The 16,031-nt window shown below is 37.0% G+C and overlaps 1 protein-coding gene across 1 annotated transcript in view; it reads left to right on the forward strand.

The window, feature by feature from the left end:
- Window positions 1-16,031, forward strand: part of MAN2A1 (mannosidase alpha class 2A member 1) — a 180,989-nt gene that overhangs the window by 76,178 nt on the left and 88,780 nt on the right. The window contains exons 7-10 of the mRNA XM_049871853.1: window positions 2,456-2,642; window positions 7,049-7,226; window positions 12,551-12,753; window positions 15,826-16,008. Coding sequence (XP_049727810.1) covers window positions 2,456-2,642; window positions 7,049-7,226; window positions 12,551-12,753; window positions 15,826-16,008 — 751 coding nt within the window. The remainder of the gene's footprint in view (window positions 1-2,455; window positions 2,643-7,048; window positions 7,227-12,550; window positions 12,754-15,825; window positions 16,009-16,031) is intronic.

Here is a 16,031-nt window from a genome sequence, read left to right on the forward strand (position 1 = left end):
GTGTTCTCTGGGCATGCAGGTGTTCCCAGTACGTACCCCTGTAGCTCTTCCATGGGGAGAGGAGAGAAGATTAAGCTTCAAGGTTAAACTTTCCTTCTTCATTCCCCATTTATTCATGAACACTTTATTGTTTTATTTAAGTCCTTATTATGGGTCATGCAATGCATTATATGCTTTATGCCCATGCTCTCATTTAATCTTCATAATTACCCTTTACATTAGGCTCTATTATCATCCCTTTATAAAAGTGAAGAAATGGAAGTGTAGATACGGGAAGCTGTTTGCCAAAAGTAACACAATTAGTAAGTGCTGAGCAGAGATTTGAACCCAGTTCTGTGCACTTCTGAAGTTCTAGCTCCTAAGCCTTGGCATGCACTTCTATCCAAGTTCTCAGTAAGATTTCATCTGAAATAAGCAATTTGCTGCTAAAACAGTTTGGAACTACTTCATTACATCATACTGGCTTTCCTGTGTTGTCTAGAACCCCTTAAGTGTTTGGGAAAAATCATTTGTAATTCTGGACAGTAACTTTCTTACATGTACTGTTGATTCTTCAGTAAGAGAAGCAATTAGCTCCATCATATTTTATTCTGAAAGATTAAACCTGTAGGGAAAACATGAACCTGTTGTGGTTGTGTCTTGTTGGAGGAGCATATTAATTTAAAAAAAGATTGTTAATTTGAAGAAAACCTGCTTAAACCAGTGCCTGCATTCAAATTGCACCCTTGCCTGTAAGGAAATTATAGTCTAATTTGAGAAAAGTCACACACAAACAAATGTAACAAATAAAATGAAGTGTGTAAATGAGCTGCTAAATAGTACGGTGAGAGTACTATTTAGTGAGAAAATAGTCGAGTGCTGAGTTTGTATTTTATACAGAGAAAGGAGGAGGAAGTTGTTTTTAGCCCTGGGACTTCTAACAGCCTCTAAGTAGGTAGCAAGCCTTAGTGACCAGTGTTCATGGCGTCATACCCATGAATATAGCTCAGCTGGTGAAATAGCTGATGGCTACAGAAATGTACAGACTGTAATAGTGTTAGAATTTGAAGAGGAATTTTTAATTATTTTTACTAACCGGAGTGTAAGATAAAACTGGAGTATTTTAGAACTTACCTGATTGATTTGAACGTGTTGCTTTAAAAAGATGTTGTAGGATTAAGTTGGCCTTCTTTGTGTGTTCTGGTTCTTAATAAAGCAGTTATTTTCCTTTTTTCCCCTATGTAAAGAGCCCTGGTGGCGCAGTGGATAAGCCTTCAGCTGCTGACCAAAAGGTTGGCAGTTCAAATCCAACAGCTGCTCCTTGGAAACCCTATGGGGTAGTTCTTCTCTGTCCTGTAGGGTTGCTGTGAGTCAGTTGACTTGACAAGTTTTTTTTTTTAATGTAAAGGATGCTTTTCATTTTTTCGTTTGTCTGTCTGTCTTTATTATAAAAGTAATATATACTCATTGCTGAAAAATGAAAATCCATTCATAAACCAAAGGCCGGGGGTCGGGGTGGTATTTAAAACCCCAGGATCCTACTCACAAAGATAACTACTGTTACTTGCTTGTTAGTTTGCCAGCTCGCTTACTGGTTGGCTTCTGACCTCTCTGGACCAGTGATGTCAATACACGCTGGCATCTAGATATTACTTGTTATCGTCGAGACGATTGCAACTTATAGTGACCCTATCGAACAGAGTAGAAGTGCCCCACAGGATTTTCAAGGAGCAGCTGGTGAATTCCCACTGCCAACCTTTTGGTAAAACAGCCATAGCTCTTAACCACTGTGCCACCAGGGCTCCTAGTTCAGACTAAACCCATTGCCATCAATTCTGACTCATAAAGACCCTACCTATGGGACAAAGTAGAACTGTCCCCATATGGTTTCCAAGGAGTAGTTAGGGGATTTGAACTGCACACCTTTTGATTAGCAGCCATATCTTGCCAGAGCTCTTAACCACTGCTCCAGTTCAGACGAACTCGTTGCCATTGAGTCCATTCCAACCCATAGCAACCCTAAAAGTTAGAATAGTGCTGCCTCATAGGGTTTCCAAGGAGGAGCTGGTGGATTGAAACTCCCGACCTTACGGTTAGCAGTCATATCACTTAACCGCCGTGCCACCAGGGCTCCAGTTCAGACTAGTGGCTATTAAATTCTACTGGTGTACGTTGTTGCTGTTAGGTGCTCTCCAGTCGATTCTGACTCATAGTAACCCTACAGTGCAGGGTACAACTGCCCCATTGGGTTTTCTGGGCTATAATCTTTAGGAAGCAGATTACCCGGTCTTTCTCCTGCGAATTGACTGGGTAGGTTCATGCCACTAACCTTTAGGTTAGCAACCAAGAGCTTAACTGTTGTGCCACCTGGGCTCCTGGGGCTGTTGACTTTATATATGTATAAAGTTCTGAGACTTGAACAGTTTTGGGGAAAACACATTTGACAAATGCACATTGTCTGTTGACTCTCTTTCAGATGTGGGATCTGTCACAGATATTTTTTGCCATATGATGCCCTTCTACAGCTATGACATCCCTCACACTTGTGGACCTGATCCTAAAATATGCTGCCAGTTTGATTTTAAACGGCTTCCTGGAGGCAGGGTTGGTTGTCCCTGGGGAATCCCCCCAGAAACAATATATCCTGGAAATGTCCAAAACAGGTAAGAAAAGATGCGTTTCCTAAGACAACATCTTGAACAAAGTAGCTGCTCAGCTGCTGGTTGCTGAAGGTTTGAATTCATGGGCTGCAGTAAGCCAACATTGTCCTTGTTCAAGGTACTCATTCAGCCAGGTATAAAGCAGCTTAAAAAATACCAGAACCCCCAAATTCTCATAAAAAGACCATACCTAATGATATGAATGCGACTAGAGGAATCCCAGAGACAATGCTCCCCAGAACTTCTGATGGCACAGTACAGGAACCATCCCCGAAGACAACTCATCAGGCATGAAAAGGACTGGTCAGCGGGGGGGAGAGAGATGCTGATGAAGAGTGAGCCCATTAAATTAGGTGGACACTGGAGAGTGTGTTGGCAACTCTTGACTGGAGGGGGGATGGGAAGATAGAGAGAGAGGGAAGATGGCAAAATTAGCACGAAACGAGAGACTGAAAGGGTTGACTCAATAGGGGGAGAGCAAATGGGAGAAGGGAGTATGATGTATGTAAACCTACATGTGACAGACTGATTGGAATGGTAAATGTTCACTTGAAGCTTAATAAAAATTAATTAAAAAAAAAAAAAATACCAGAACCTTGACTATACCTCTTATGTGTTATAATTTAATGGAAAGTGAACAATAGTAGATCAATATACAATGGATAACCTATAATGCACTATTATTACCATCTCTGTTGCCCTCGCTATAAAAGCCTTCGACTGCGTGTGATTGACTTCACATACTTTTGTTGATAATAAAACTTCTGGTCCCTATTGTACAAATTGGTAAGAAAAGCAGCTGAACTGCAAAAACACATTTATTGAAATGGAACTCATGAACAGTATAATTATCTCTTCCCTTAATAACAATTTCAGTAATAGTGAATGCTGCCCAGCCCTGATGAAAACACATTTTTGCATCTTTCTGATGTTTTTGACTTACAAAAAACTTTAATTAGAAATATTTAAGGACATTTAAATAAAAATTGAAGGGATGAATAATTTTTTAGAAGAAAATTGTGCTAATGATGGAAGTATCTCATTAAACCATGTTACCTAGAGTTTCTAATTTTGGTGCTTTTAAAGTTTAATTTCTTCACATAAACATTAGTGGTGTACAGGCAGTCCCCAGATTATGAATGAGTTCTGTTCCTGAGTCTGTCTCTAAGTCGAATTTGTACGTTAGTTGGAACAGTTAGGCGTATCTGTATCTAACATGAGTTGGTCAAATGTTTGTCTTTGTATATAGTATACAGTGTACCTTTCTATGCATAAAAAACATTAAATACTTCCGTATACACTGGAACATCTTTAACATAATAATACAGTAATGATAATAACAACATTCTGGTGTGTGTCGCACAGTACCGCCCATTTGTTGTTATGAACCATTGCATGTACCTTGAATTTTTAGTATAATAGGCTTTACTTGGGTTGGTTCCTGACTATGATTAGTACCTAAGTTGGACATTCGTAACCTAGGACTGCATGTATAATATACTAAAATAAAACATTGTGTTATAATACAGAAACACTCAACCCTGCTAGAAAAATAATAAAGCCTCTTAAATAAAGTAAGATCTTTCTACTATTGAATCTTATTATTATTTTTTTAATGCTTACAAACAAGTGTATGAGGAGGAAGGTGAGAGTGGGTCTCTTTGCCTTGAGTGAGTCCTTGTGGCCATAAAGAAAACACTCCGGTGTGAGCGTCTCACTGTCGCAGTCACAGAGCATTTCAGCGTGGTAGCCTGCTGGAAGCCTGGGGCCCTTCTGTCAACATCTGACTTTCCTAGGTGTTTTGAAAAACTCTGCGCAAGGTTAGGGAGCAACCTAGTATTGTTTTCTTGGCTCCTACATCTGTGAGAGCCAATGAGAAATATGGAACAGTCCACTTTGTAGGGTTACTAGTTAGGTAGAAGAGAACAAGTACATTATGTGAGGTGTAGGGGAAAGAAAGGGGAGCCCCTTGCCTGCCTAGCTGGGAAAACAGCTGTTAGTCATTCAGATATTTATACTACTCCTCGGCTCAGGTGGTCAGGGTGGGGACCTTTCTAAGGGTTGGTCAGGTGCTCAGATGGGAGTCTCAGTGTACTCAGAGGTGTTATGTGAGACCCTTTCTCACTTTTGGGTGCTTTGGGGACATATGTGAGGGAAAAATTGACTTTGTGTAACTCTCTTGCCATATCATCTAACCTTTTAAAGATTGCCCCCCCCACCCCCCGCCCCACCAGGAACATACCTCATGCTCAGCCCATTCCTGTAATTGTGAAAGTGGTTTCCAGGCACCTGAAAACATATGGATGAATGAGTCTTTGTAATACTTATATATAGTTTTTTCTGACTTCTTGAAATTTTAACTTTGCTGGTTACTTTACTTCCAAATATCATCTTCCTTTTTTTCTTTTTTCTTCTTTGACCTGATTGTGAATGGAAATCAAACCCTTGAATTCTAGTTTGATAGTATTTTCCATAATCTGAAGAAAATGAGATATAACTATCAGATACAGAAGACATGTTTTGCTATGTCTAGTTCAGCAGGTTCTTCTGCTTTGCAAATTTATTTTTTGGTCTAAAACCATATACTTTAAGTTGACTTTTTCCATTAAATTTCGGTTGATTTGATGTTTCAGGAAAAATTTTATTCTCTTGGTTCTAGTTAAGTTGACATTTCTTACCTGCTAGAATAAGTTAAGAACAAATTGCTGCTGTGCATTTTTAAATGTGATGTCGGTCAATTCGTTCATCATTAGTTCGCTATAAATTTCGTGAGTGTCTGCTTCATACCAGGCGGTGTAGGTTGTTCACTTTCCCAGTGTTGGCATATTCTAGGCAGGAGCTGGAGAGTTAGGATAGATGCCACATGTCAAAGACATGCCATTAATGTTTGTGATTTCTTTCCTGTATTTGTGCTTTACACGTACACACACGAGATACAGCTTATCTAATAGAAAACCTTGGCATGCATTTAAACGTCCAAATATCCCTTTTTATGCTGGCTGTTTAGAGAGTATCCAGATGAATGTGCAGTCACAGTGTATCTTAATTCTGTGGTTTGTGTCTTTGATATTTTTTCCTTGTTTCTTTTGGTTTTATTTGTATTTCTGTGTGGTTAATTTCGTATGTGTGTTTTGTGTTGCAGGTAGTAATGTAAAATTATTTTTGGTAAATGTAGACTATAAATTACTTATAAAAAATTAACTGCTGCACTGAATGCTGATCTCAGAAGACTAAGCACTCTATGTTATAGCAGAACATTGGGGTTATATTTTACTCACCAAATATTAAGTTATAGCTGGTAATTTAATATTTGTAAAGGAATTTCAGAGACTATCAATTTAAAAAGATCATGTAAGAATCTTATTTTAATTAAGTGTTCTCCTATTATTGCTACTATATGTCTTAATCCAGCATGTATATTCTTTGAATTATCTTCATCGGTTTTTATACAGAGGATTTGAGTTTATTTCTGGATAAAAACTGGAATACTGGGTAAAAAGCCTGTATTTGTCGTTTATCCCTGATTTCTTAAACTTTGGCATCATGCACATTGGGAACTACTCTGGGTTCATCTGCTTGTCCAGTTTCTTTTTCACAAGCTGTTCCTCTTGGTCAGTTTGTATTCCCAGACTTCCTCAAATGGCACCCCAGTTCAGCATATTCCAAAGGGTATTCTGCAGAGTACGAGAATCTGAAATGTAAAAGCTGTTTCGGCACATCAGCACGTTGTGCTTAGCCGACCTGTTGTACCATGGGTTAGAGCCCAGGGAGGTAGAAACCAAAACAGCCAACTCAGCTCCTCAGCTTTATCTGGTGGTCAGTATTGAGAAGGTTGCTGTGATAAGTGCTCAAGGTAATTGGTGGCAGGTATTAAGTAAATTGATCTTCCCTTTGAAGCAAGAGTATGGTTCTGTAAAATGTTAACAGATTTAAATTTATTGATTCATTTTTGTTTTGTTCAGAATATTATATTTTCTTCTGTGTTCATCAGGCCATTTTAAATTAATTAAGGCAAAGCAAATTTCCAGGTTCATATAGATGAGAAATCCTTATTGTCTTATTGGGCTAAACATGGGCTGTTAATTTGGGATCCAAGCTCTGTGGCTGGGCTTTGGGGGGGTCATCGATGCTCTCAGTAATTGTATGTCAAGGCTGTTGTGTGACTGTATTTCTCTAAGAATAATCTATTGAAATTTATTGGAAAGCAATACCAAAAAGCAGATTATTCCTTTTGATAAGATTTTATGAATATTTTACATGGATGATGAAAATTATTATGGTAATTGAAACATCTGCCTTGTAAATCATTAATCAAGAATATAGATAAAATATTTAATAATTTCTTTTTGATCAGCTGCCACATTTTCCTTTTCTTAATGGTATTCATATTTTCCCTTTTTCTTTTGTAGGGCTCAGATGCTTCTAGATCAGTACCGTAAGAAATCGAAGCTTTTCCAGACAAAAGTTGTCCTGGCCCCACTAGGAGATGATTTCCGCTACTGTGAGCGCACAGAGTGGGATCAGCAGTTCAAGAATTATCAGCTACTTTTTGACTATATGAATTCTCAGCCTCAGTTTAATGTTAAGGTAATAAGGGAATACTTGTTTATGATACTGTATTGGAAGTTGAGCCTTTATTATTGAATGAGGTTAAACACAGTATCCTTAGTCTCATCGCCCTGCATCCCAGTATTTCCCAGAATACCTAGTTCTTAGGTAACAGTATAATTCAGTAAGAGGAACATTACCTTGTACTATAGTTCCATTTCAAGAGTTGTACCTTTCCTACCATTCCTTGCAGATTTGAGGGGTATCACTTTTATGTGATGGAGAATATATACCTACTGAGTTGTGATTTTTGTTTTTCAGTAATGGCCTGCGTTTCTACCAGCATTGAAAGTTTATTGTTTCTCTCTGACAGTTGCGTCCTTGTGATTTAGCAGTGTGACTGGCAGATGTACACGAACGTGTCATGAATTTTGCAAACAATTTTCTTATGTCCCCAGAATATGCTAGCATTTTTCTTAGATGAGGAAGACTTCTAAAATGAACCGTTTGTCTGTGGTTCTTACTTTTTAAAAAATCTTTTCTTGTGGAAAATTAAAAATATGCCCCAAAATGTTGAGAATAACACAAATACACCCCCCTCCCCCCAATATCCATGGCTCAGCTACCGTGGTCATCAACATCAGGCCACTCTTATTTCCGTTTTGCCCTCTGCCAACTCCTCCCTGCCCCCAGGATTACTTTGGAGCAAATTTTAGGCATCATTTAGTTTCATCTGTAACTATTTCAGTATTATCTCTAAATGATCAGGATTCTATTTAAAAACATAATGATAATATCATTATAACATAAAAATTTAGCAATTATTCTATAATGTTACACATCCAGATAGATTCAGACTTTCCTGATGTCATTAAAACTTTTTTTTAACATGTGGTTTGTTTGAGTCAAGATTCAAACAAGAGTTATATATTGCATTTGGTCAATAAGTCTTTCAAAGTCTTTACTTTTAATGCATCTTAGAGACCCTGTGTGAAAAAAGTAATTATCCAACATGTTTTTTACACTCACAGTGAACCTGTGAGAGCTGGAACTAAACGAGACTGCCTTGTTTTTCCAGGTCTCCCCCATTTTCTGCCTTTGACAGGGTGCAGTCTTACCATTTCTTCTATTGCTATCTATTAGTGGAAAATATTTGAGCTTCCATGTTACACAGGTTCTGGCTTTCATAGGTTTTACTGTATTAACCTGTAAAGCAGTAGAAGATCTATGACAATACTATAGAAAGGAAGTGATGTTACAGTATAGAAAATCAGAAAGTTGACAATGGACCACGTTTTATGCAGTAAGAATTCAGGTTTATCGAATAGATAAATGTAAAGTATCAAGTTTATTAAAGATGTTTAAATTTGAATTTCTGCTAGATTATGAACACAGGGGCAATGGTTGAATCATCTCTTTATTGTCCTCAAAGATGTACTGTATACATGAAAATTTGATCAGTAAGGGGATATGTATATAGGTATCTGACCTTTAAACTTAACTGGGTGTATTAGTTTGTTAGGGCCTGCTGTAATCAAATGCCATAAACTAGGAGGCTTATAAGAACAGAAATTTATTGTCTCACAGTTCTGGAGACTGGGAGCCTGACATCAAGATGGTGGCCACGGTGATTCCTTCCGAGGCTTTGAGGGAAAATCTGTTCTATGTCTCTCTCCTAGCTTCCGGTAGCTCCAGGGATTCCTTGACTTACAGCTGCAGCATCACATGGCATCCTTTTTCTGTTTCACTGACTCTGTTATCTTCTCTTTTTTAAGGACACCAGTCATATAAAAAATAGGTATAGAATAAATGAGGGATATACCCACCATAATCCAGTATGACTTCATGGTAACCTAACTGATAATATCTTTAAAGGCTCTATTTCCAAACAGGGTCATGTTTACAGGTATAGGGGTTAGGACTTCAACATATCATTTGGGGTGGATGCACAGTTCAATCCATAACACTGGCAAATGGCTTTGGGGTCCCTAGAAGGGTCTTCTGCCTGCTTCTGAGGAAACTAGATCCTGATTTTAGTATTTTACCTATTTCCTCCTATTTTTGCCCAGTAAAACAATTTTTAGGTGTTGTTTTTAATTGAAGTATAACATACCTAAGAGAAGTGCACCAATCATAAATACACAGATAATTTTTTTTTCAAATTATAAACCCCTATGTGGTCACCACCTAGATCAAGATGTAGAATATTTATAATACCTTGGAAGAGTTCTCATGTCTCCTGCTAGTCATTACCAAACATGGCAAAACTAACTTTTTCACCTCTGTCAACATGATTAGTGATGCCTGCCTGTTTTGGATTTTATATGAAGAAAATTATTCAGCATGTGCTTTTTTGTATCTGGCCTTTTTTGTTCTGCATCGTGTTTGTGATACTCATTCATATTGTTACGTATCACAGTAGTTCATTCTTTTTTAATGCCATCAAGTATAGTATCCGTTTCATGAATGGGCCACATTTTTTTTCTATTCTACTGTTAGTGGATATTTGGCTAGTTTTCATTTTTTGTCACAATAAATACAGCTGCTGTGAACATTTTTTTTTCTTTTTTTGCACGTTTTTGGCACACACGTGTATGAGTTCATGTGGGTATAAAATGAGATGGACTTTTTTGGTCATAGGGTATGTACACGTTAAACTGCCAAACAGTATTCCAAAATAAAATAGACACACCATTTGTTGTATGAGAGTTCCGGTTTCTCCAAACTTTGTACTGTTAGTTGTTGCGGTTTTGTTTTTTTATTTTTATGCATTCTGACAGGTGTGATGTTTTTATTTTGTATTTCCCTGGTGGTTATGTAAATGAGATTGAGCCGTTTTTTATGGGGTTATTGCCTTTGGGGTATCCTCTTTTGTCACCAAACCAAAAACCAATCCCGTTGCAGTCGAGTCGATTCCAACTCATAGCGACCCTATAGGTCGGAGTAGAACTGCCCCATAGAGTTTCTGAGGAGCGCCTGGTGGATTTGAACTGCTGACCTCATGATTAGCAACTGTAGCACTTAACCACTATGCCACCAGGGTTTCCCTCTTTTGCTAAGGGCCTGTTTAAGTCTTTTCATCATTTTTTATCAAATTAAGTTGGCTTTTTCTTACTGTTTGTAGTTCTTTTGTATATTTTGGATTGAGTCTTTTTTCAGATATAGGTTATGTAAATATTGTCTCTCACTGTGGCCTGCCTTATCATTCTCATAATGCTATTCTTTGATGAACACAAATTCTTAATTTTAGTTAAACCTAATGTAATAGCCTTTCCTTTATGATTAGTGCTTGTTCCGTCCTGTATAAGAATTTTTTTTCTTTAGCCCAGGTCGTGAAGGTGTATTTGTTATGAAGATATCCTCTAGAAACTTGATTGTTTTACCTTCAATATTTAGGTCTGTAATCTTTCGGGAATTGATTTTTGTGAATTGTGTGGAGGTAAGGATCAAGATACTTTTTTTTTTTATTGAAAAGATTGTAGTTTCCCCACCATACTGCAGCACTATTTTTGTCATAATCATGACACTGCATTTGTGTGGATCTGTGTCTAGATGCTCTGTTCAATTTTGTTCATTTATTTGATTAACTTCATGTAATACACTGTCTTAATTACTACAGCTCTATAGTATCTGATAACATAAGTATTCAAATTTTGTTTTCCTTCTAAGGCTTACATTTGTTCTTCTTAGCCCTTTGCGTTTCTATATAGGTTTAGGATCAACTTTAAAAAAAAAATTGTTTTATTGTGGTGAAATTATGTGTAACAAATCATTTTCCAATTCAGCAATTTTCGCATGTACAATCCAGTGACATTGATTTTGTTCGTCATGTTGTGCAGCTATCACCACTATCCATTTCCAGATTATTCCACCACTAGTAACAGGACCTCAGTGACCCCCCTTTTTCTCCTCCCTCTCACTGGTGGTAACCACTAATAAATTTTGGTCTCTATTCACTTGCTTATTCTGAATAGTTCGTATAAGTGGGATATTTTACTGTATACACACGTATGTTTTATATACGTTCAATATTTGCCCTTTTGTGACTGACTTATTCCACTCAGCATGATGTTTCAAGGATTATCCATGTTGTAGGATGTATAAGGATTTCGTTTCTTTTTATGTCTTTACTGTTCACAGTAGCCAAAAGATGGAAGCAACCTAAATGTCCATCAACAGATGAATGAATAAACAAAATGTGGATTCAGATTCTGTACTGTGCTAGAGTGCTACTAACTGTTTTTAACTAACCTTAATTTATTTTTCTGCTACACTGAATCAAAGTGGCTGTCAATATCTGTGTGTGTATATGTATGTATATATGGTAGGAAGCAAAACTAAAATCAGCTTCATGATTAAAAGAAACCCAAGTCCCTGTTGAATTATCTGTTTACTTTTAACAACACTGCCTTTTAATAATGGAGCCCTCATGGCGCACTGGCTAAGTGCTGGGCTGCTAACTGAAAGGGCAGTGGTTCGAACCCACTGGCTGCTCTGCTGGAAAAAGATGTGGCAGTTTGCTTCCATAAAGATTTACAGTTTTGTAAACCCTGTGGGGCAGGTCTGCTCTGTCCTGTGGGGTTGCTATGAGTCAAAATCAACTTGAGGACAACGGGCTTGGTTTTAGCTCGGTCCTTTTAATATCTGTTTACAAAGTCTGGTCTAATGCTATTTTTTTCTTTTGATTTGTAGAGAGGTTTGTACTCATAAAAATGGACTTATGATCCAGAAATTTAAGTCATTAATCAGAAAGGGCTTTTCATGTGAGCAACCAACCTTGCAATTCTGGTCACTCTTTGTGTGTTACTTGCTGAGAGAGAAAGTCCGTGTTGTTGATGACCTGGTGCCCTTATAGTCTCTTTCTACCTTCTCCCTCACAAGAATCCAACTGGGGAAGGGAGGGGAGGCATGCACATATGGTGTGATAGATGAAAATACTTTATGTTTATGACTAACAAAACTGTTCTTCCAGACTTCTGGAACATTTTACTCAAAATATGTCTTTTATTTTAGCTCCTGCCCTCATTTTTCATTCATCCCTGGATTCTTCAATGCATAGATTCTTGCACATTTTGTAATTCTAGCGATATGTAAGGGCTTTTCATATTCATAAATTTGTAGATCTAAAATAGTTTTCCTTATAACTGCTTAGATATACAAGTTTTCTTAATTTGGAACTTGATGCAAGTGAAAGAAACAATGGATATTTCCCCCTGCTTTTGATTTTCATAATGTCTGGGCTATATGCTCATCTTAACTTGGAACCACATCTTAAATATTTATCAACTTTTCCTTTCAATGTAAGAATTAAATAAATTTAAGGTAGCGATGAATTATTGATGTGTAATGTTTTATTTTAATAGATACAGTTTGGAACTTTATCAGATTATTTTGATGCAGTGGATAAAGCAGATACAAAGAGTGGAAAGAGTAGCCAGTCAATGTTCCCCGTTCTAAGTGGAGATTTCTTCACTTACGCTGACCGGGATGATCATTACTGGAGCGGCTACTTCACATCCAGACCCTTTTACAAACGAATGGATAGAGTCATGGAATCCCATTTAAGGTATATTTGCCTATATATTGCTACATTTATTTATTCACTTCATTTATGTTACCATAGCCTTTTTGTGTGATACTGCATGAATGTTATGTTGTATTTAATGTAATTGTGAAATTTCAATTCAATCATGGATATGTCTCCAAAGAATAATCAAATTATTATATGGGTTTTTGTTCTAGAAGGAAGAGCAGATTTTCTAATTAGATATTCTAAAGGTTATGTTCTGTGTTTTATATATATATATATATATTTTTAATATTCACACACCATGGTAATACTCAGTGACATCATCATGTGTACCTGCAAGTCAGTAGTTATGGTAAGCTTTATTGTTGGAAATGCAAGCAAGGATCAAAAGAAGCAAATAGGGTCTCTTAGCAGCCACAATGTACACCTCAAAGAGCATACTCTAAAACTAATGTATTTTAGAAGTAGGAGAACTTCAGAGGTTCCATCTCAGTTGTTATTTATTTTATTTGGAACATGTTTTATAGGTATGATTTTCTGCTTAGAAGACCAAACTTTAAAAGAGATGAGAACTGATAGGGCAGGTGGAGTGATTGGCTGAAAAAGTAAACTGACAAGGAGAAGACAGAAAAGTCGATAGAAAACATGAAAACATTCTAAACTAGTGCTATTCAATAGTGCTTTCTGCAGTGATAGAAATGTTCTATTTCTGCACTGTCCAACATGGTAGCCACTAAACTCTCTATGATAAAAATAGAGCAAGTGCTAGTATAGCGTAGAAATTCTCTTGGACCGTTGCATTAATGATTCTTAAGAGTCACATAATTTTTAGCAACAAAAAGTTTGAATGTTGCTTCAATCTTAATTTATCAAATATATTTAAGGAAAGTAGTTATGTTAGTACTATAGAAAGTTCTGCTTTTAAAAAAATTGTGAATTTCAAAATGTAATTAATTTATTAGAAGATAAGTTTATTGTCAGATAATAGTGATGATTCACCCTTATGCACACTGTAAAAATATGAATAAATATAAAGAAGGAGGTATTATTAAAATCTACTAAAGCCGACTTCTTAACTTTTGAGGTCTCTGTATATATAAATACATATACGTATACATATAAATACATATACGTATACATATAAATACACAGATACCCTAGATGTTAAAAAGTGGACTTTAGTATGAGTAAATAAGAGTCCCTGCATGACGCAAATGGTTACACGCTTGACTACTAACCAAAAATTGGCAGCTTGAATCCACCCTGAGGCACTTTGGAAGACAGGTCTGGCAGTCCGCTTCGAAAAGGTCACAACCTTGAAAACCCTGTGGAGCAGTTCTGCTCTGCAACACATGGGGTCGCCATGAGTTGGAATCAACTCCACAGCAGCTAGTTTACTGGCAGTGTATATAAATAGATACGCTTTTTGAAACTAGGAATATTTGCTATAGGTATATGTGAACACGTATATGTAGTTTACTTAATTGAAATTTAGTGATTCCCATGCCATGATTTTAGGAAAAGTTAGAATTTAAAATAGAGAACATTTAGAATCTTTGATTGTATCTACAATTTAAAGGAATTCATCTTTTTTTTTTTTAAACCAAACTAGGAATAAAAATTGCACACACTTCCAATCTTTCCTTTTTCCTGATATCTTAATATATTTTTAAGCTGCCTTGATTTTTTTGTCTCTGTCTTTCTTAACATGTTTGGCATATAGAACCTTCTAATACTTTTCACTCCTTCAAGCCATGTCTCCTTTTAAGGAACTTTTTAGAAACCTAGAGTTAAGTGCTAGGCTGCTAACTAAAAGGTTGCTGGTTTGTACCCACCCAGTGGCTCCCTGGGAGAAAGACCTGTTGATCTGCTCCCATAAAGATTACAGCCTAGAAAACCCTATGGGGGCAGTTCTGTCTGATAGCCTTTCTGTGAGTCTGAATCAACTCGATGACACCCAACAACAATGGCAACATCTTGAACCATATTCCCTGATGAAAAAAATACAAGATAGTAATCATAAATCCCTGTATCTTATTCAAAACCTATCCTTAAAGTGTTTTTTCCTTTTCTTTAAAATAGAGGAGGAAAAGACAACATATATTTTATCATCTTTTAGTTTACAGTGTTAAATTCTCTGTAGTTGTTCTATGTTATCATTCAACGGTTGATCCAACCCTAGTCACCAAGCCACTGAGCCATTGTTTCCTGCCTTCTCTGTGCTCTGAGCCTCCTACCCAATGGCTTTGCAGTCTCCACCATCTTTCCTCTTAGTATGTGAAAGTGAGTGGCTATCTGGGGATGTCATAGTGCATGTCTGCACTGCTTTTGAAGAGGACAGAGAGATTTATCTAGTTCTTAATGCTGTGCTGAAATGATTTTTCATCATGTCATACATAAATAAACCTATCTTGCTGCTGACTGGTGCTGGCTTCTCTTCAGCATCATGTGGAACAAGGACCTCCAATATCAGCAAAGTCGTGGTGAGCTTTGACAACTGAGAATATAGATCTGTGTATACTGTCTTAGTTTCTTAGTGTCTCTGTAACAGAAATACCACAAGTGGGTAGTTTTACTTAACAGAAGTTTATTTTCTCAAAGTTCAGGAGGCTAGAAATTCGAATTCAGGGTGCTGGATCAAGGGGAAGGCTTTCTCTGTCCCCTCTCGGGGAAAATCCTTGTCTCAACTTCTCTAACATTCTTCCTGGCTTTCCTTGGAGATCTCCAAGTGCCATTCAACTTTCCTCATTCATGCTTCCTTGCTTCTGTGCCTAATCTGCTCCTTTTATATCTCGAAAGTGATTAGTAAGACACACCCTACGCTAATATTGCCTCATTAACATAACAAAGAAAACCCTATTCCCAAATGGGATTACCTCCTTAGGTGTAGGGGTTAGGAGTTACCACACTTATTATTGGTGCACACATTTCAATCTCTAACATATACCTTGGTAGTTTTATAGAAATCTTACTGTCAGTATCTTTTTCAAATTGGACCGAAATTGTGGATTTATATAAAAACCATTTAAAAAGGTATCAATGTCACATATTTTAGATAGTAAACTGTTTGTTTTGAAATAAAAATTAATGACTGTTTTATGCAACTAGGGATGCTGAAATTCTTTACTATTTGGCCCTGAGAAAAGCTCAGAAATACAAGATAAGTAAATTTCTTGCATCATCACATTATATGGCACTGACAGAAGCCAGAAGGAATCTGGGACTGTTTCAACATCATGACGCTATCACAGGAACTGCAAAGGACTGGGTGGTTGTGGATTATGGTACCAGGTAATGTAATTATTGAAGGAGGA

Source organism: Elephas maximus, chromosome 2 (assembly GCF_024166365.1).
Source record: "Elephas maximus indicus isolate mEleMax1 chromosome 2, mEleMax1 primary haplotype, whole genome shotgun sequence".
NCBI classification, from domain to species: domain Eukaryota; kingdom Metazoa; phylum Chordata; class Mammalia; order Proboscidea; family Elephantidae; genus Elephas; species Elephas maximus.